At 41.4% G+C, this 20,878-nt stretch overlaps 1 protein-coding gene and 1 long non-coding RNA gene across 3 annotated transcripts in view; one reads left to right on the top strand and one right to left on the bottom strand.

Moving 5' to 3' along the window:
• The window catches only part of prkcab (protein kinase C, alpha, b), a 98,962-nt gene extending 78,180 nt beyond the window's left edge, over window positions 1–20,782 (bottom strand). For both annotated transcript variants that reach the window (XM_061065775.1, XM_061065774.1), the window contains exons 1-2: window positions 20,474–20,782; window positions 20,147–20,178 (exon numbers count right to left, since the gene is read on the bottom strand). In XM_061065775.1, the coding sequence (XP_060921758.1) occupies window positions 20,147–20,178; window positions 20,474–20,640 (199 nt within the window). In that variant the 5' untranslated portion in view covers window positions 20,641–20,782. The remainder of the gene's footprint in view (window positions 1–20,146; window positions 20,179–20,473) is intronic.
• On the top strand, window positions 19,690–20,258 carry LOC132995677 (uncharacterized). Its single transcript, XR_009677046.1, has 2 exons — window positions 19,690–19,723; window positions 19,796–20,258. It is a non-coding gene; the product is annotated as an uncharacterized LOC132995677 (long non-coding RNA).
• Window positions 20,783–20,878: the final 96 nt, after the last annotated feature.

A 20,878-nucleotide genomic window follows, 5' to 3' on the forward strand; every position in this document is an offset into this window, starting at 1 on the left:
CAGTCTTGTATTTATTCCAGAAGAAACCAACAGGGCATGCTCATGAGCTCCTGAACCTCGAGCACTGAAACAAAAATCAAATCAAACTTCTGACGCTTTTCTTTGCTAAATATTGTAATGTTCTGTGTTCTCGTGAATCAGTGATGTCTTATCACAATTAACTCCTGGAAACATGGTCTCTCTCTGTGTCATTATATTTCTTTTTTTTCTTCTTCTTTTACTTTTGGAAACTTCTAGTGCCCGACCGATTTAGAATTTTTGGGGGCTGATACCGACATCGATATATATACCGATATATCGGCCGATATCTTTCTTATAGATCTATGAAATCTACAGCGATAGATACAAATTTACACATTTTACACTGAAATTAAATTATATTTGACTGGTCAATAAATCCAGTGACATCGTCACATATCTGCAAAAAAATTAGCAGATATCGATAGTCACTAGTTAAGCTAATATCGGCCGATATTATCGGCTGGCCGGTCGGGCTCTAGAAACTGCATTTTATGGTGGTATTGATTTTTTTCTGAGTGCTTTATCTTTTTATCTTTAATTGTATACCAATAATAAAGTTTACTGGTGAGTAAAATATAAATAAACTAAACAAAAGATAAGTTCTCAATGTATTCAATTCAGCTCCATGGGCTAAAAGAGGCTTGATGTGACTAACCGGGAGCCACTGCATCAGATCATATAAAAACTTAAATCAAACACATGATGTACAAATAGCAAAAAGGCAGCTTTGATAACACCTTACAAATTCTTTCCAGCGGTGCTGTGGTGGAGCTGCGTGAATCATAGTGATTTCATGTAGTAGAATGAATCATATTTCTGCCCCCGTGATGGCAGACTTACACATCCAACACGAGTCAGATGCACAAAAACAGTCCCTAAATTAAGATGAATCATCGCAGCCTTTGGAGAGCATGTAGCACCAGGTACCAATAGATAACAAGAAAAACAAATTGTTTTGACACTAGATTAGTTGATATATAAACACAGCTAGACAGAAGAGACATTATTTTATCGCTTGTTTTCTGTAAAGTGTCGGAGATTCAGTATAGTTTAATATCAGAGGAGAGGAGACAGCAGTTTACTTCTAACACTACAAAGGGAAAATGGGGGAAAGGGTTGCATTACGGCAAAAAAAGTAGCATTTAAAAGAAAAAGGAAATAAATAAACTCAAAGAGTAAAAGGGAAGTCAATAAGACTGGACTCCAGATGCTAGCTCCAGACTTTATTTACAGTTCATTTATTTTGAAGTCATTTGAGATAGAATTGTTTTCCTGATAACTGGAAAGTTTGCATGTGATATCCTTTAGAAATACTGTGGTGCAGGTACCACATACTCTCAGCAGACTGTTCAATTTTCACTGTAACTGCACATGGCACTCGGTTTTGTAACAAGATTCAATTGAATAGGGGTCATACTTGCCCCTACTGAATGCATATTGGCTCTATTACAAAACATGAACCAGCACACAGAGATGCTGTTTGCTCTGCAGCACATGTGCCTCGTGAAGTAGACGCTGGCTTTTTTTGCTCCCACTTGCACAGATTTAGAGGGTGCAAAAGCTGCTAAATCCTTTGGTGAATCAGGCCCTGAGTTTGGGTTTCGTTTGAATCATCTGATAGTGAATCACACAGAACAGTTGGAGGCTTCACAGGTCAGATTGGGCCGATTTACTGCGCAGCGTGGTGCAGCAGCAAAGAAGACAAGAACAGACTGGACAACTCTCACCATGAGGCCTGCTCTCTGCCCCGACCACACACACACACACACACACACACACACACACACACACACACACACACACACACACACACACACACACACACACACACACACACACACACACACACACACACACATGCTCTCATTTAGATTCAAAGATGAAAATGTTCACATATTTGGAGAACACTAACAGATGCATACTGTATACTCATGCAGTTACAACCGCCTCAAATTGAAACGACTTGAAAATAGACACACACATGCTGGCACGACCTCATATTCTCTGTCCCTATCTTAAGTCATTCAAAAGTGTATTTTTGTGGCACGGAAGCTGCAGAGCCCCAGAGAAACACTGTCATGCTGTATTGAGGTCAAGAGGCTTGAGCCAGAAAAACCTGGCTATTGTAAATAGCAGAGCATTCAGTAACTAGCAAACTGTAGTGTTGCTTCAGACCCTTTGTTGCTGATTAACGGCACTCGTCTGAGAAAGGGAGCACGACTCTCCTCAACACAAGATGTCTCTGTGTTTGGTTAATCGGCCCTGGTTAATCCACACGCCTGAATCCAAGCCCGTGTGGAGCGATTAGTCAGCCTGTCGAGTGCACGGCTCTTGCCATTTGGATCCCAATAAGGCAGAGGGTTATAAAAAAAACAAGCGTTGAAAGAAATTGGTTTCAATTAGCACCTGCTGCCTCCCACGCCGCCCCGTTCTTTCTTAGTCTTTTTCCTCTATCAACACTTTTCTCCTTGACTTCTTTTTCTTGTCAGTCTAAACAACTGTGATCAGACGTTTCAGCCCTGATGCTTAGAGGGCTCCGAGGAGAGCTGGGTCAGCTTGTTTGTCAGCAGGCTGGTCATAAAGCTTTAGTCCTGTTTGGAGTAAAAAACCATGCAAGACTGCTAGAGGGGCTGTCTCAAATACTTTGGTTTGTTTGTCTCACTACGTTGTGCACGTACACAATGACACAGCCACAAACCCATGACAGTGCATTATTTTACAGCTGATTTTATCAATATAGCTTTTCTCCTATACTTTTTCCCTTTGGTGCATGCAATGTTTTCCAGGTTTAGGTTTCACTCACGGGGATACAACGACCTCATAGCTTAATTTCAGCTGAACCAGGAAGCTGAAAAGTGAAACGTTTAACCTCCAGGTATTGGTAAGGATCAACACGGAGATGTAAGAGCGTGAATATTGATGTCAGGGATAAATATTTAGTGCGTGATTGATGAAGTGTGGAGAGAGACACTTCTAAGATCTATCTGGTCAACACTCCCACTCTTTGATGCGCTAAATAACTCGTGACCTTTTACTGAGCAGACAGGCTACATGTCAGAGAAAATGAAAATGTATGAGTTTGCCATTTCAACGTGATTTAAGAACCATATTGACATCGTCTGCAATGAAAAACTGACCAAGAAGCGCTGAGAGCTGTGCCCCTTTATCCTGTCCAAAAGGTTCAATGAAGGATTTGATGGTCTGTAAAGGTCCACGTGTAGTTTTATACCCAAACAGTTTCCTTTTACCCTCACAGGTTCAGAGCAAAACTTTGATTGATTTCAGCTAATGAAGAAATAATCACAAATCACCCTTTGTGTTCATTTCAGACCCACAATTAGTTTGCCTTAAAAACTAGCAGGGAAATAAAATGATGCCTAAATCTTCAGCACTGTGTGTCAGAACTGAACCAATGCACCATTATTTATAAGAAACACTGAATATAGTAGATGTGACTGGATCAAAACGGCTGTTTAAATATAAACTGGTATAAATCAAAGTTTATACCAGTGGTTTCAGCAGAGAAATGTATTTTTTAAACACTGTCCAGCTCTGTGATGCAAAACGTTTCTTAGAGTTCAAAGCTAATGTTTGCAATTAATTATGTTCAAAATCATGATGCTAACATGTTAATGTTAGGCAAGTCTAACAATGTTTTGCATAGCCACCATCTTCATATTTGGCCATACACCCAATGGATACATTTGAGTTTAGAAGATCTCCCATGAAAAGACGCCCAAAACGTGATGAAATCAGATGAGACGTGCATGTCTGATGGCCAGCAATCAATCCAATAGTTGCCAAGGCCTTTTACAGAGAACTTTACGGTGACATTGGAGGGACATTGCAGAGATCTAATAACCAATTTGCCAGTTTGCTGATGCAGTTCACTGGATAAGAGGTGCTGATAGCGCCAAAAAGGGAATCATCAAAGTAAACATGATGAATCCTCTCAGATGTACTAATGACTTCACAAAATGTAATGCTGAAGGATAAAATAGTTATTTGAGATACTTCAGGCTACACAAAAATGTTTAAAAAAAAGAGACATAACTCTGTACAGCTTGGAGGATCAAGTGGTTTTGAGCCGCTCACCATGATGTTCAGCTCTCCGCTGTGGGGTTATTTAGCGAGCCCACTGAATATGTATGCGGTTAACCTCACTTTCAGATGCAATTACACCCACCTCTCTCACTCCCCTCTCTACCACAGTGTTTCTTACCAACACTCATTGTGGAGAGCAGCTCTTACACACAGAAGGCCCTAATTTTTCAGTCAACAGCTTCCACTGCCACTCTTCTGTTCCACTGAAATCTGCTCAATCCGCGCAGCCGGCCGGGATCAAAGAGCTGTTGACACAGTCTGTGGTGACTTGTCAAGGCTACCTTGTCTGTCTCACATTCAGTTTGCAGTGCAGAGCCTCTACGCGTGTCACAGTGATAATGTGCTTTTGTCATATCTGCTGGATGGAAACAGGCTGCGTGTGTGTGTGTGTGTGTACAGTATGTGTGTAGATGTGAGCTGCTTTGTGTCGCCCTGTGAGGTGTAGTTGATGTGTGGCCTACTATTCCTGCTCTGCAGACAGTCATGTTGATGGTTCTGCACAAGTACAAGCACAATCTGTTAATACTCCCACTTATCTCATGTGCACATACATCAGCAAGACCCGCATATGTTGCCAAGACAGACACACACACAAATCTAATAACTAACACTTATTTTAAACATCAATGTAAAAACACATGTTTTGTACTTGTTGAACAAGATTGCATAGTCAGTTTATTGATTTGTTAAGTTGAAAGGGGACAAATAAAGTCGTCAATTATAATCAATGGAAAAGGAACAAAGATCACTTGCTAACAACGGTTCTTTAAGAGACAGAAGGGTCTGATCTCCACCCTAAAGTCTTAGCACTGAACTGTCACAGACTGTGATGGTGTCAGGTCTGCAGGGTGTGAGTTCATGAGTCCACTAGGGCTGGAGATGGTTTTAAGAATTGGTAATGGGACTCACTATCATGATATAGGAAATAAGATGCTGGCTTTTAAATATGACAACAAATAAAGTTGGTCAGAAATGATGCATCCATGGGGCGTCAGATAGCCTAGCGGTTATTTTGCACGCACCCTGTACAGAGGCTGTATGCCATGTGGCAGCAGCCGTGGGTTTGAATCCGGCCTCAGCCCTCAGCTGCATGCCGCCCCCCACTCCCCCCACATGTTCAGGCCCCCAAGAATGGTTTCACTATGCGGGGAAGAAAGAAAGCAAGGAAGCAAGGAAGCAAGGAAGCGAGGAAGGAAAAAATAAAGAATAATAATTCCTTGCATTCCAATAGGGTCCTCGCACCTCTTTGTTGCTTGGGCCCTAATGATGCATCCCCACACATCTTACCCTTAAAGAAAGCAATGATAAACACTTTAATATTGTTTAAAAACTTAATATATGCATGTCATCTCAATAGAGAAATCAGGTAATGTGGCTTTCATTCCAGCATGAAGTGATGCATAAAAAGCTGTTCACATGTAAGAATGAGAGTCTTAAAGTCCACATATATTGCCGACTTAGACTTGCACTCTGACACATAAACAACAAATATCACAAATTCTAAGAAACACTACCCCTTGTGATTTTATCAGTCAGACCTCCTGAGACAATGAAATCAGATCAAAGCTTGAAATTCCTTCCATTCTACACAAACAGAGGCCAAAAGAAACAAGTAGAAATATGGTAGCAAAGCAGTGACTCTCCCCTGTGGAGCCTGTTGCTAAATTTGCCTTGAGCGGAGCAGGGAGGCTGGGAAAGACTTCGAGGAGACACAACTGTGACACCTTCAATTAGAGACTGAGAGTTGACAGACTCCTTTCCTCTCCTCTTGTTTCCTCTCCTCCCCTCTCTTCCCCTCTCCTCCCCTCCCCTCTCCTCCCCTCTCCTCTCCTCCCCTCTCCTCTTTTTTCCTCTCCTCTCCTCTCATCCCCTCTCCTCTCCTGTTGTATGCATGCATGTACGTCCAACAAGAATATCTTCATATGTGCATGGATGTGTTCAAAAAGCATCTGTGACTGCATTATTCCTGCTTTAAGGCTTGTAACAATAAGCCAAACAGAGTTCAATTATAGGCCACCTTTAAAGTGGCTTCAAGCTCAAAAACTGCATGTCAGAAATAGATGCATGTCATATCATACACAGTTATGGTGTGTGAGAGAGAGTACTTTAATGTAGGCGTGTTTCATTCTCATTAAAGTTGACCTATCATGGTGATTCACATTTTAAAACTCACATGTAGCGTTACAATGCTGGATGTCTATACTGACCGTGGGCAAAGTTTCAGATCATGAGGTAAACGTATGTTGTTGAGTATTACCAGGATGAGTCTGCAGAGTGCGCTAAACGGCTTTTTCCTGCAAAATCATGCGATCGTTCCACGAGACTTTCACGAGACGGCTATGTGGAGGTGTTTCATTGGCTGTTCTACAACCCTGCCCCAGCAAACCCTGCAGCATTCTGCAGGTTGTACTCCTCGTAAAACGCATATTTAATGCCTTCGACTTTAAGAAGCCTGTGACAGGGCGAATTACATCATAAAAACAGGTTACAACTTAATAGCTTTGAAATGTTTAACCCTTTCATTCCTACAGCACTGTTTCAGTAGATATGACTCTCTGGCTCTGTCATACTCATTCAAATATTGAAATATGTTAGGTGTTCAGTGTAACCTTGCGTCTACTGTAGGTGTGACATTTGCATATTTTAATTTGTTTACAGCGGGGACCCGGTTTCCGCTGGTAAATATGCAGACAGATGGACAGTCAGGTAAAAACGGAGCGAGGTGTGAGGATGACTAAGAGCTGGGCTGCACGCGTTAACTGGGTGACCCTCAGACGGCACAACACACACACGCACACACACAAACATACGGTTACAACACCACAGGAGCAGGAAAAAGGAACACATGCTTCAGAAAACTGGCACATACTCTCTCCACCCCTCTGCCTCTCCCTGCATCTTTGTCCTTGCACAGAAATAGCATTAATATGAGCCTGCGCCTGGGAAAGTCCCATGTGTCCATCTTAGTCACACATGTCCTGATTTTGCTCTATTTTATGAATGTTAGTTACCTTTTATCCAGCCTTTTCCTTGTCTCCTTACCTTGCCAGCATGATTGTGCTTTTTCAGGGCTCACAGTAATGTAGACCATTAACAATATAGTGTTAAGTTATTACAGTAAGCAGCCAATTATGTGATAATTAAATCAACAGAAAATTATTATTATTATCAGTGTGTTATTAGATTTTGATTTTCAACAATTCAAAAAGCTCCCCTTTACTTTGCCTTATCCAATAACAAAACAGTTCCAGTGTTTGTTCATCTTTAAGGCATATACTACAGGGATGCCTAAAGTTATAGCATTTTTCTTTTGGTTAAACAGATGTCAATAAGGTTAAAAAAAAAAATTATGCATGGGGCCAATGATTAAAGAATAACTGTTGTTGCAATTTAGAGTAATTCTGAAAGAACAAACGGGATATGGAGTCAAAATCTCAAGCAGCTTCCCTTAATAGCAGGTACCAAAAAGATGTGTGCCGTTTTTTCCGTTCTTTGAAGGGTCGTCAATAAAATGTTAGAATGGACGAAAAGAGAACATAGTGATATTCAGAGGTAGAGAAACTTCAAATTCAGTGCAATTCCCTAGCTTGACTTTCATTAAGACAAAACTACATTACATTACTGACATTAATAATGGTTGAAAACCTAAAAGTGAAGAAGCCAGTGAACAAGAGTTCAATGTGAACACACAGAAAACATGTGTTCACAGCTTTCTCTTCATGCAGAGGTTTGTTTATGTGAATTCCTGGTTTAATGGCTTGCAAGACGATTAATTTTGAAAGTGTAATCAATGTACAATAACTCCTGCTTAATTAAAGTCTGTGCTGTGTTGAAAAGCGGGCATGATGACGTTATACTACGGTTATTGATTTTCATCCAACTGTGACCTTTCCCAAGATCGACTAAACAGATATCCATAACCTTTAGTGAAAAGGTGAGCGTGAATATGACACATGGCAGGGGAGAAACAAATGAGAACCAGTCACCCATCCTAGTTTTTCATCTATCTGTCCTTGAGCTCTCAGGCATCACACCTGAGGACACTCCCCCCCCCCTTACACACACACACACACACACACACACACACACACACACACACACACACACACACACACACACACACACACACACACACATAACACACGTGCCAGAAGACACAGATCGAGAGAACTCGAAATCCTCGTGGGTGCACATTGTGCTCACCTTATGTGGGTCAAGAGTGATATCTCCGACTTAAACTACTCCCAGAATAGCTGTGGGTGTAATCACCGCAGAATTCATTAAGCACAGCTGGAGTGCTGACACAAATTCTGTATGATAGAGGTGAGGAGCACTCCCGCTCTGATTCCTCCTCCCTCCTCCCGAGGGAGCCTTTCCATCCAGAAGAGACACCAAACCCACACTTACTTCACTTATTACACTGAGCTTGGGTTTGAGAAAGGAGCGAATGAACCCCAAACATAACATATGTTGTCATGGCAACAAATGGTTTGGAAAGAGGGGCTAGTCCTCTCCAATCTTGTGCAGTCATTGTCTTGTTAAACTAAGTCATGATTCAGACCAAGAGGGATCAAAGCGTCTGCTGGAAAACAGAGTCAAATAAGTTATCTGAGTGTGGCTAATGTTAGCCGCTAGCGTCCCCATCCTTCGTATGTGTTTGCAGGTTAACGCCCCCTGTGCTGAATGTGATTATACATGGCTCTGGTCGACATCCCAGCTTAACCTGACACAACCTACATATAAACTTTGTCTCTGTTTTCAAGATAAAAAAAAAACTGCAAACTACATCCCCCCAAGAGATGCCATCCTTCACTCTGCTTGTTTACATCCGGGCAGTAGAGCGAGGAGACGGCCAGTCTACAGCTACAGCCTCGGCTAGCAGCAGGTGGCTGCTTAAGCAGAACATTTACCCGTAAATGAAGTTTAATAATTCAGTTAACCAGCAAGCAATTCTGTTGACAACTAGCGAGGGTGACAGCGTTGTGGTTGGCTTGTCGCGACAAGAAATTAGTCCCTTGGCACATAAACGAGTGGAAATCCGTTACAATAACCCACAGGCCTCTATCTGGAAAAAAAAACCCACAGACTGCAAGTCCTGTGATTGGTCCACTGGGTAGCATCCTATTTCAATCATTTCCAGTATTTCCAGTATCACTGCCATATTCAAATTCTGCTGAAGGATAAACCCTAGAGTTATATTTATCAGCTCCAAATCCATCATCACATGTTCTTTAAAAAAAAAAAAAAAACTTGCAAACTTTGCTACTACGAGTTTACAGAGTGTGTATGGGCTAAATAGTCCAAGACAAACGCAAACACAGATTGTTTTGCAAATACATAAACCAATCCATCCAAAAAAATGAATGGCACTTAAATATATGACACAACCCTGCAGAGAGAAAGTCGTTTCTGTAACAGACACAACGATGGAAAGTTATCAGCATGTTTGTGGAGCCTGCCATTTATTGCATCTTGTCAGAAATCTCTTCCATCTCTCCCCCTGCTGCCATTTTTTGGAAAACAACAAAGATGAAATCAGTGCTGTGACTGTCACTGTCACTCTGTATTTCTGTTTGTGCACACAGCACAAACAAGCGAGCCACACGTAGTACGTTTCTTGCAGGATGGAGTCACACGCGTCCCTTTGGTGTCTTCATGGGTTCGTCTTTTCTCCCAGATTTCTCCCTCTGAGACCTCTCATACTGCTCTTTTGCCTTTGTTTGTTAAACCACAGATTATACGAGAACAGCCTGTGTCATCTTATTACACTGCATTGTGTCTCAGCAAAAACACACAGGCAAGCTCCCTGACAATTAACTACCCACTCTCAGCTGAGTAATGCCGCCAAGCCTCCCAAAAGACCCCTTTTTAATGTCACCAGATGACACTGTGTTATGCAAGCAAAACAGTGTGACATGATCTGTTGAGACAGTCTGGTAAAAATCACAAACATTGCGCTAGTGGTGGTCAGTGCTGCACCGAGAAAAGGGGCAGAGTTGCTTACAAATCGGGTTTGTAAATGTCTCGTTCGTGTTGTGTGTGGTCACCAAATGCTGCTGGTGTGGGATTTCATCACTTCATTCATATCTGAATCTTTTAATGACCTTAATAAAATCACAAACATTCCTGATTCAAGACACATTTCATTTCTTAAAAATGGAGGCTGAGGAGGTGATGCCAAGCGCTCATGTTGAATCATCATTTAAGGATTAATAGGATTTTTTTTTTTTTTTTTTTTAGAGAAATACTCGGCAAGGGTAGTTGGCAGATATTTGGCGCACTACAGGCAGAGTGAGGGCCAGGCACTGTTACCATGGTAACCTTGGCACACCCTGCTGGCATATCTGTAGGAGTTTACAGTAGCTATTAAAGATGAGGGAAAAGACTTAGTGAACTATAATGCTGTTAAAGAAAATGATTGTTTGAAGCTTTAAGGAACTTGTTTTTTTGCAAAAACAGGCATTTATAATCTGCAGATAATTTTGTGGAGGTAAACACATGTTGTGCATGCATATAAGAAGGTATGTATTAATTTAAGAGGCAGTATAGGCAAAATAAACCTTCTGCTACTCGCCAAGATGAATTTAAATGACATAAGTGATTCAACAAAGCAGCAACTTAGAAAATATAATCTATACAGAAATTGACAAGCAAGCTTCTAAAAATCACTTAAGGGAGACGTTACACGAAGAGACAGTGACCCATAACGTGCAAATTTGCAATGACAGTAGGAAACCTGGTCAGCTCATTTGCATTTAAAGGTACAGACACAGAAACAGCCTGTTCTGAGCAGGGCTGAAATAGAGGGGTTTATAGGCATGATCAAATACAGGATCAGAGTGGATTTAGAACAAGAAACTTGTGGAGCTCTGAGGTTACAGAGAGTCATTTTTAAAGACGTTGTATTGAAACAGGAATAAAGTTTCAGAAATCTTTACCTCCTGCTGCTCCAGATTAAAAGTGTTTCACTAGCAAAAAAAATGAAGGATCTGCTTTTCTTGTGCCGTAACAGGAAACACAATGTGCTTGGCAAAGCAATCTGTCAATCAAATTGCAACCAAAAAACAAGACAAGAAACTAGTTGTTAACACCTTTGAATCCAAGAAGATTGGAACTATCCTTCCTTCTGTATTTCCCACCAAGATCATCCCTTCCTTCCTCCCAGTCCTCTCTCCTCCCCTCATCCCCTCTTTACTGTCTGAGTTTTAAATGAGAGACTAAACTTTGACAATCCTTTCATCTTTGGCATATCAGTCTGGTGTTGATCTATATGTTACAACTGGAATACAGAGCAGAAAAACTTATAGATAAAGGTCCTACATTTCAATTTGACAAGCTGCTATTGCAGAATGAGAGTTGGATGTTTTTTGTGTTTTGTAACCACACAAAGGAGCTCTGGTATTGTATTGGTGTACATTTTGAGAATTTTTTCGGAAACATTTCACAACATTTCTAAAATGTCTTAATAGCAAACATTAATATGCCGTCACTAATCCCTCCATCCAAATGAAATCAGTTGAATATAGAGCACTCGCTGCAGGGGCTGCGCTGCACAGAAGAAGACCAAGAGGCTTTGAAAGCCATCTGACAACATAAAACACTCATCAAAAGTGTGCAGACGAGCTGTCAACACTATGATGAAATGTAAAAAGGCCCACTTTGCTGCCTCAGTAGAGTTGAGTAAGGGATGGAGAGAATGTGAAGGGAGAAAGAGAAAAGAAGGGGAAACATTTTGAATGTGGAGCAGAGACAAGCAGGGGCAAATTAGACATGATTATCCTGGACAGCTAAGCTTCAACACTCGCCGTTCAGCTGAGACTTCTGCACTTCCAACAAGCCTGTTTAAATGAGACTCCAGCAGATTGTTCTTAACTTTGAAGACATTTCTAAAACACATATTGAACTGGTGAAAACTGCTGCTAGATTCTGAAGTCAATAACATTTGTCTTTGTTGTTTCTGAAATCATAGTTACATTAAGTTTGAGGGGGAGTAAAGCCCAATTGATACTTTAGGATTATGTAGCCCTGAACCTACCCAGAAGCCTCCGTACAGTATATACCCTATAACATGCACCTCCTAATAAAATAAAACTACGCATCAAAAACAACACAGACTCTAATTCCTGTGATTGGTCCACTGGGTAGCGTCCTATTTCCATCATTTCCAGTATTTCCAGTATCAATGCCATATTCAAAATTCAGCTGAAGGAAAAAACCCTAGAGCTCTATTTATCAGCTCCAAATCCATCATCACATGTTCAGTTTCAGTCGTAATGGTTTGAAACCAATGTGGCAGAACCGGACACTGGGGATATAACTAGCATAGAAATCGCACTGCCAACTAGCGCTTTGAAGCGGATTACTGCAGAGATACGTGAACACACTACTGCACATGTACGTACACTAGTGCTCATGACGGTGTAGATTCAAAGCAGATTCATAAACCTGGCTTAAGGCTGCACTACAAACTGAAATGTTATCGTTAACCCAATATGAGCATTGGGAATAAAAACACATCGAGCAATGCTTCTCCACTTAGCATGAGTACATTTTTCATATTGGATGGAAGTGTAGGTATAAATGCTTTCACACCATTTTGAAGCAGGCAGATGAAGCTAAAGCTATCAGCTATCATCAGATTAATTAAGGTCTGTTCAGTGGTGAAAACAGCTGATTGGATTTGTTTTGGATTTAGCAGATGAACAGGTATTGTGTAAAACATTGAGAACAGCTGATAGACATAGAAACAGTTAAATGTATCTTATATGCACTCTTTAATATTTGTTAATACATCACACTTCCCCTCTCTATTGCAATATTAAACAATGTAATCACACATTGCATATTGTTCTCATATGTGCCAGGCCTAATTAGAGTACAGCTTATAATAAACAATCCTGTCTGTTTATTAAAGAGTATTTAATAAAGAAGTATCATGACCTATGCTTTTGAGGTGACCTATTTTCAGTAAACTCGTTGAATCTTCTATGAATGTGTCGACTGAATAGTCAAGAACAGCAGAGAGAAAACGTCCTAAATATCCAGCAGGAGGAACAAACAATAACAGAGCAACGAGGCATACATCTGCTTTGTTAGATAACCGAAGAGAGATTTAATGAATTGTATTTAATGAAACACATCCAGGCCATCTTAACACCCAGAGCAGAGCGTAGCGGGAGGAACCCTCCAAGATCTGAACGCCGTCACCCGAGAGGAGCGGGCGCCGCGTCTCAGCCGGCCGTGTTGTTGTGTAAGATGTTTATTGTTTTAGGCCTCCTCATCAGGAGTTGCTCAGCTCTCGCTCTCGTTTTCCCCCACACTTCTGCTCCTTGATTGGTTAATGAGATCCACAGCCCCATTCCGAGCAGAGAAAGTGATTGTGCTCTACACCTACGCTCGCCATTAGGGCTCAGTGGCTCTCTCGTTGGAGGCATGTGTCAGCCCTCGTCATGCTAACTGACACATACATGATGTCGCCCACAGGGGTCAACAAATGTCCCCCACTGTGGCAGAGCGGCCCACACACGACGCCCTCGTCTGTGCACATGATAAAGATCTCATCATTACCGCTTGATGAGCAGTAAATAGGCCCTGGGTTGAAATGAGAGTAGGCAAATTGGCCGTGTTTGGTATGCAAATGTATTTAAAAACACAACATGCTGGGCGGGTTACAGTTATGGAGATGTCACCATGGAAGCAGAGAGCGGACATCAGAGGAAGCCCAAACAACACGGAGATGATGCAGAAGCAGTGGGAGCAAACAAACAGCAAGATTCTATCAACTGAATTGTTTTCATGCATGGGAAGTCATGAATATTTTCAAAGGCAGTGAGAGGAGATGGTTTCATACAGACTGTCAGTCACATTTAAATACTTTGTTAGTGCCTTTACTTCCCAGAGAACTTGAGGATATTTGTTTGTTTGGTCTCCTTTAAGAGTATATTGTAAGGATTATGTGTTTCTATCAAAATCCTTCTCTTGCACAGTCAAAACATCAGAACATTTCTGATCCTAGCTTTATACTTAATCTGGTATGGAAAAAAAAAGATCAAGTGTGATTTAGGACGACTTGTAGGTGGTGTTTGATTGGATGTGACTTGAAAGAAACTCAGCTTATATTTCCAAAATCTGTGTGGTTGTTCTGTAAATGATGCATTTTTGTGCAGAATAAAATGTTTTATAGTCACAAGTATTCGGGTAGCTGGTCGGCTTAGTTCCAGGATTCAAAAAATCCTGATTTTCTGAAATGTCAATGGAGGGTTTGAATAGGGAAATTTTACTTTTGGACCAAGAGCCGCCGAAAAAAAGTGGATCATCACTGTTGAGCTCTTTTCTGGTTCATCACAACACGGCTTTTATTCTCTGTACCTGACAGTTATAAACGAATGTTCCTTCAGTATTAGCATTTTCCATTACTTAACAACAGACATCCAATCATTTTAATGGAAAGCATGCTTGTCACAAACAGTAAATAATACAAGTTTAGTGTCCAATACTGGACCATGAAACATGCTAGGTGAACAATATTACAACTCAAAATGTATGTAAAGGCTGCTCTGTAACTGCTGGCCACCTGTTTGTCATATCTCCTTAACAATGATTACAAAGCGTTTCAATACTGTTCTTACATATTGGTCATTTCGCCCACACTGTGGCTACACGCTGTAGTTACAGGTTAAGCTGATCCTTCAGTCTAAAAGATTCCCACTTTGATGTAATCTGCCAGTTTGCTATCAGTTCTCACTTAGACATAATATCCACCATGTTTTCTTTCATGTGCTCGGAGTACTCACACTGTTTGCTTTATCTTTGCCAAATCTCTGCAGCAAGAAGCCAGAATGTGTAAGAGGCCTCTTTGACTTCATCACCGCTCTCTGCCTCTCACTTCCACCCATGTAATTGCAAATCCTTCTGTGTTTATTTAGACTTGTACGTACAGATTCCCCTTTGTATTCTTCTATTGCTTCCTACACTCTCTACTCTTTTTACACACTTCTTCTTTTTTTCCCCCAACTGCCTCTCCCTCCATCCATGCTCTTTCTCGTGTACAGACGTAGCGCTCTCCTCCAAGCGATGACTTCTCAACTCTACAGATGGCACAGTCATTTCCACAGCCGCTCCGTTTCAAAGGCTAGTGTGGATGGGGGAGGACATGGGGGGAGCACACGGGGGGAGCAGAGCATGCACCGTGATGGGAACTGATCCAGCGCTCTCACAAGACTGTTTACGATGAGATGATCTGATGTTTGGAGGAAACATTCAGAGAGCAGGTGACACTGCACAACTCTGCCTTTAAGAAGGGAAGAATTTTGCTGTTGTTAAATTAAACGCAGACATCCGTTTTTTAGTATCGGCCTATTCTGATATAAATCAAGCTCTGTTCATGTCTCAGACTTTCTCGAGTCAAAAACTGAAGTAGAATACGACTTGCAATTTAGTCACAAGAAGCTGCAAGTGCTGAATCTCTATCCATCTGTTTGCTGTGAATAAATTTAACAAAATTTTTCATTTCTGCTTCATTTGATTTCAGTGAATACACTCACAGTGGCGAAGTGTTGACTTAAACTCATTTGGATTTATTCTAAGATGTGAGTTAGTTTGAAATAAGGTGTTGTGGTTCCTTAATAAATGATTTTGATCAATTGTTTTTTTCCATTTGTCAAACTTATGTCTTATACTAACTCCAAGAAGCATTTTTAATATGTTGACAAATATCTGATTTGTGCAATAGGCCTTATTCACTGGAGCAGATAGTGCTCGACACAGACTGAGCAAACTGTGAGCCTAAATCCTCAGGAAGACGGTTTAGGGTGGATTGTTAAAAAGAATCCATTTGGATTAGGCAAGACCAGCAGGTGAATGTGTGTCCACCGGAAAGGTAAGACCCTCTATATATGTATATACTATATATGTAACACTGAAAAGCATGCAGATAGCAGATAACATCACTACATTCTAAATTTGAGGTTGTTTAAACATTTTGTACTTTCATTTCTTATGTTTGTTTAATATACAACTCTACAGAACTAATAACATTTTTCAAATCCAATGTACAAAACATTCAGCTAATCAGCTAGAAGTTTGAACACTTTACATAAAAATTGAGAGTGAATCTTAAAAATCTCAAATGATTGATACAGAGCCTTATCTTAATGGAACAGCTTAAGCCCCTGTTTTTTGATTCAATTAATCTACAGACCAGCTTACAAGGAGAGCGTTAGGGTGAAAATATATAACATGAAAAGCCAAAGAAGAAGAAGAGAACGGAGGTGTAATGACGTCCAAGTTGAGTGTGTAACGCGTTTGGGAGTATAGGATATAACCCAGCATGTCCATATGACAGGATGTCTCACTCTCACAGATTCTCCACAGTGGACCGTGTCACGGCCAACCAAAGAAGATGGCATGTGCGTTAAATACACCAGCCAATGTACTGTATGTAAGAGGGAGTTTTCAAATGACAGGGTTATTTCCTGTGAATAAAGGGAACAGAATGTGTTATTATGTGATTTATTCAGTTAACATGCAACCTACATATCTAACCGAGGAGAACCCGACACCACCTTTTTTTTTTACCTTTAACAATAAAAAGGTACAGCAGTCACCAGCCTATAGGAGCAGCAGGGGCTCTGCCTTCCACCCACACAGAGATCCTTTAGTAATAAAGATGTTTCCACAGCCATGGCTCTCTACGCTCTGCTGCTCGCTGTTGTGAGGCGAAGGTGGGTGATCACAGGAGAAGGAGGGGGAAAAAAAAGCTGCTGGATTTTCAATGCACAGCAGGGAGCTTTGGACGGCCCTTTGTCTGCCTACGCCTAAGAAAGCATAAACTAATATCAACCATGCAGAGAAAAAGGATAAAGATGAATGATCACATGAGTCATGCTTTAGCACTTTTCTTGAGACTCTTAGAAGCCAAGTGTTCCGCCTCACACATGCAGGATTTTCACCTCATGCAACAAGTAAATCACAATGACTGTCAATGTCAAAGTTTTCTTAAATGAATACTCCTGCTTTGAAAATGCATTTCATAGAGATTCAGATCTTAGGAGCTTTATGCATGAGAAGTAACTAGCTAAGTTTGCTTCACAGAAAGAATGGATTGAATGTCTCTAACTGATAAATATTTGAGCCAAAATCTCTCTGTGCTGTCAGTCTTGCAGTCCCTTGCAGTCCCTTGCAAATCCAGTGTCTTCACAATGCTGTCAATACTTACAAAAGCCATTAAGCATCCATCCCATGAAGTAGAGAGAGAGAGAGAGAGCTGTGTGTGCATCAAGTCCTCTGGGGGTCAAACCTCTATGTGGTTCTCAAAAAAGCAACGTGCACTTACAAGGAGAGGCACTGTGAGTGCATGGAGGAACATGCATCAGACAGCAGTACTGTATGATGCATTCATGGTCAAACTGCACTTATCAACAGTGATGCAAATGGGCGGCCTGACATGAAAACAAGGGGATATGAATTTTAAATCTTTTTGCATATTGTAAACATACCACATATCCTGTTGTATTCCAATCTCCTAGGATCAAATGTCCCTCACAGAAAGTGACACTGATGATCAAGCCCTGCAGACCAACCACACGTTAAGCTTAGTGGCAGTAATCTTGTCACTGGCATTACATTTTACTTCCGTAAATTTAATCTTCCTCTATCCGATAGTTACTCTTTTGTGTTAGATCGTGTTATTTGTTTCCATTTTCCAAGCGCCTTTCCCGGCAATCTAACCTCACTTTGACCTCGGTAATCCCTGCTATAACTCTTCCTGTTTTCATCTTTGTCTCCCTCACTCCACACCCTTTCCCTCTGCCTTTCTCCCCTGTAAGCCGCCACAGTATCAGATGTCTGGAGAGAAATGTTACACTGTAGCAACTTCAGGGTGTTTGTTTCAGGGCGCACAAGGCATCCTGACTTCATGTCGGAAATTTCAGTCAAACTATACTCGCTTCAAATGAAAGAATTGTTAATCAGAAAGTATTCTAGTACGGACACAATCATATGCGCAGAGACGTCGTTTACATTGAAACAGTGGGAGGTGTTGTTCAGCTGCCACACCTGTTAGCTATCTGGCTTCTAATTGCTCAGTGTGCAGCTGTTGCTAATGGTGTTCGTTAAGACCTGGAGTCCTGATATAAAAAGAGACATGTCAAGCTTCACGACAAGTCAAGAGGTTACTCTCCAGTCTTAAGCTGCGGTGTCTCAAATCTTAAGGTCTGAGAAGTAAAGGGTGCTGCTTCTCAGCTAACAGCCATGGCTCTTGGACTCCTTCTGCAGTAGGTTTTATTCATTTAGTGATTTCCTGAGTACTTAATTAGTTTGAATTAACCTTAACAGAGACTTTAATCAAGTGTGTTCCCTCTTTTTGCCTCTTTTGCAGGGTTTCCTGCATCTGTTTGATTCTATTTGATGGCAGTACTGCTCTACCAGCTCAGAGAAGTAATCACTTTTTTTAATTAAATCTGTGCAATTATCATTGTTACTGTGATTTGACTATTTGCAATATTAAGATGGGTCTGATTTATTGCTATAAGTCAATATTCAGTGTAGTCAGGCAATGCTTTCTCTCTCTGCATGCTTACATTTAACTCATAGGATTGATGCCTGGGTGTAATGTCTATGCTTTCATGGCATTTAAATGCTGTCAAATGGACGTCGAGCTCGCTACCTTTACAACAAAATTGTTGCCAATGGAGGGGGGAGGGGGGGCACGCATTTATTGGAGTACAGCAGGTTGACATCAAAACAGCTACTGCTAATATGTACTCTTTAATTTTGTCATCACAGTATTGTTGTTGTGTGTGTGTCTCTTTATTACAACATTTAGTCCTCCAGAATTATGTATAGTTTATCTTCATTAATTCCTCAGGGTACAGATTTTCTGACAGTCGCAACATCGGCGACGATGCAGGCGACCAAGTGTTAATTACCTCTGACTTTGATCAGAGTACCTGGCAGGCTTCAAATAAGAAACTATCAGGCCCTCGGCACACACGCTATGACAAACAGCCAAATCCTGTCCCATATCAGCTGATCACACAAAGTGCTCCTGGGCTGGAGGGACTTTCTAATGAGTCAGGAGACTGGGGGACAGACCGGGACGAACGCTTTCCCTACCTGCAAACAGAACCAGTTAAGCCTCAGTCAGGCTCTGTCCAACCACAAGCCCCGGTCTACCAGAAGCCTGTACCACAGTCTCAAAGCTCTGGTACATGGCAGTCCAAGCCAGTTAGCAGTGGTTATGTTCCCCATCTTGAGACTCCAGACTCTTTACCTGTTCATGAAGGAGGTCCTAGTCAAGCCAATTACTTTGCCCTGCCCCCACCCCCACCTCGTTCAAGCTATATCATCCAGTCCAGAAATGGCTACCTGCAAGCCCGGTACCTCCGCACTCACACAAAGTACACGCCAGAATTTCCTGCTGCGATGCCTCCAATGGTGAGGGCTGCCAAACGTCCTGCACCCAGTAACGCAGCTGCTCCTAAAGGCCTCAAAGGTATATCAGATGATAAATGCTGATGTTTAACAAATGTCCCTCACGTAAATGATGCTTTTTTTTTTTTTTTTTTCCCAGAGCCAACTGGTAACCAACATGAATCAGGTATATGTGTCACTTACTCTTTGTTGTTTCAAAGCACTTTTCCTGCAAATATTAACTTCTGCTTTCTTGTAGGATCATGAACCCTTGGAGAGAAAAACTATCCTGATATCTGGGTAACCAGATAATGTATCCATGGAAAGATTAAAGTATAACTTTTAAAACTGAACTGTTTTGTGTGGGTTTTCATGTAATTTACAACTTTTTGTCAAATCTGGTTTTAATTGAGTCTACATGCACATGCGAAAGAAATCTGAACGGATGAGTTTTTCTGCTTTCAGTGAGGGGGGGGGGGGGGGGGAATGTAATCTTTGAGTTGAGCCTTTTTTCTTATCCCTTTGCTCAAACTGACTAACAGTGATGTAAGACCACAGCCTATTGTGCTTCTACCTCAAATGAACCGAAACACACATGCAAGAGGTTTACCTTGGCATTGGAATCCTTGTTTCCCAAATCCCCTGCAACAAAAAACAGTGTTCAGTACAAAGCTTGCTTTAGTTTGTCAATACAGCAAGTCTTTCAGAAGCTTGGAATGTAAGTCATGAAGTCTGGGCTGTTTCTGTATCATAAATAGGAGTGCACTTGGTAAGCTCAATTAGCGTAAAGACAGTTATATTTCGCCATTTGAAAACATCAGGTGCATGCTTTTAAACTTGCTAAACCATAAGCTCCATCAGCATGTCACGTTATTCTGCCATCTGACCACTGAAAAGCTGCCTGCATCAAAGACAGGTATGCATAAAGAATACTTACCATATGAAGTCTGTACAATGGCTGCAGAAGGTCGGCTGCTTGAAAAACCTTGCTGTGAATTTATGGTTTTTCACCTCATGGACGTTTTTTTGGCGCAAAGCACCTTTGCGGGCGAACCGATTCCCGACCCCAGCTGAGTCACTATAGTGTAAAAGATGGTCAGCCATAATGGGGAGACAAAAACAAAAGAAAAAAACACAGCCACAACTTCCGTTTGTCCGATATGTGAGAGGTTCTGTTCTCCTCACAGCTCCTGACAAGTGGTGCTGGGGCAGCTCCTGACACGGCGCACGCCTCCCCTCTGCCTGAACTACAGCTGAGCGCTTCTTTTTCATTCACAGTGACGTCATGAAGTCTGCCTTCACGAGCTGTGGGAAATATTCCCCTCAGTTTAAGCTCCCAACT

This window comes from Labrus mixtus, chromosome 20, assembly GCF_963584025.1.
Source record: "Labrus mixtus chromosome 20, fLabMix1.1, whole genome shotgun sequence".
NCBI classification, from domain to species: Eukaryota; Metazoa; Chordata; class Actinopteri; order Labriformes; family Labridae; genus Labrus; species Labrus mixtus.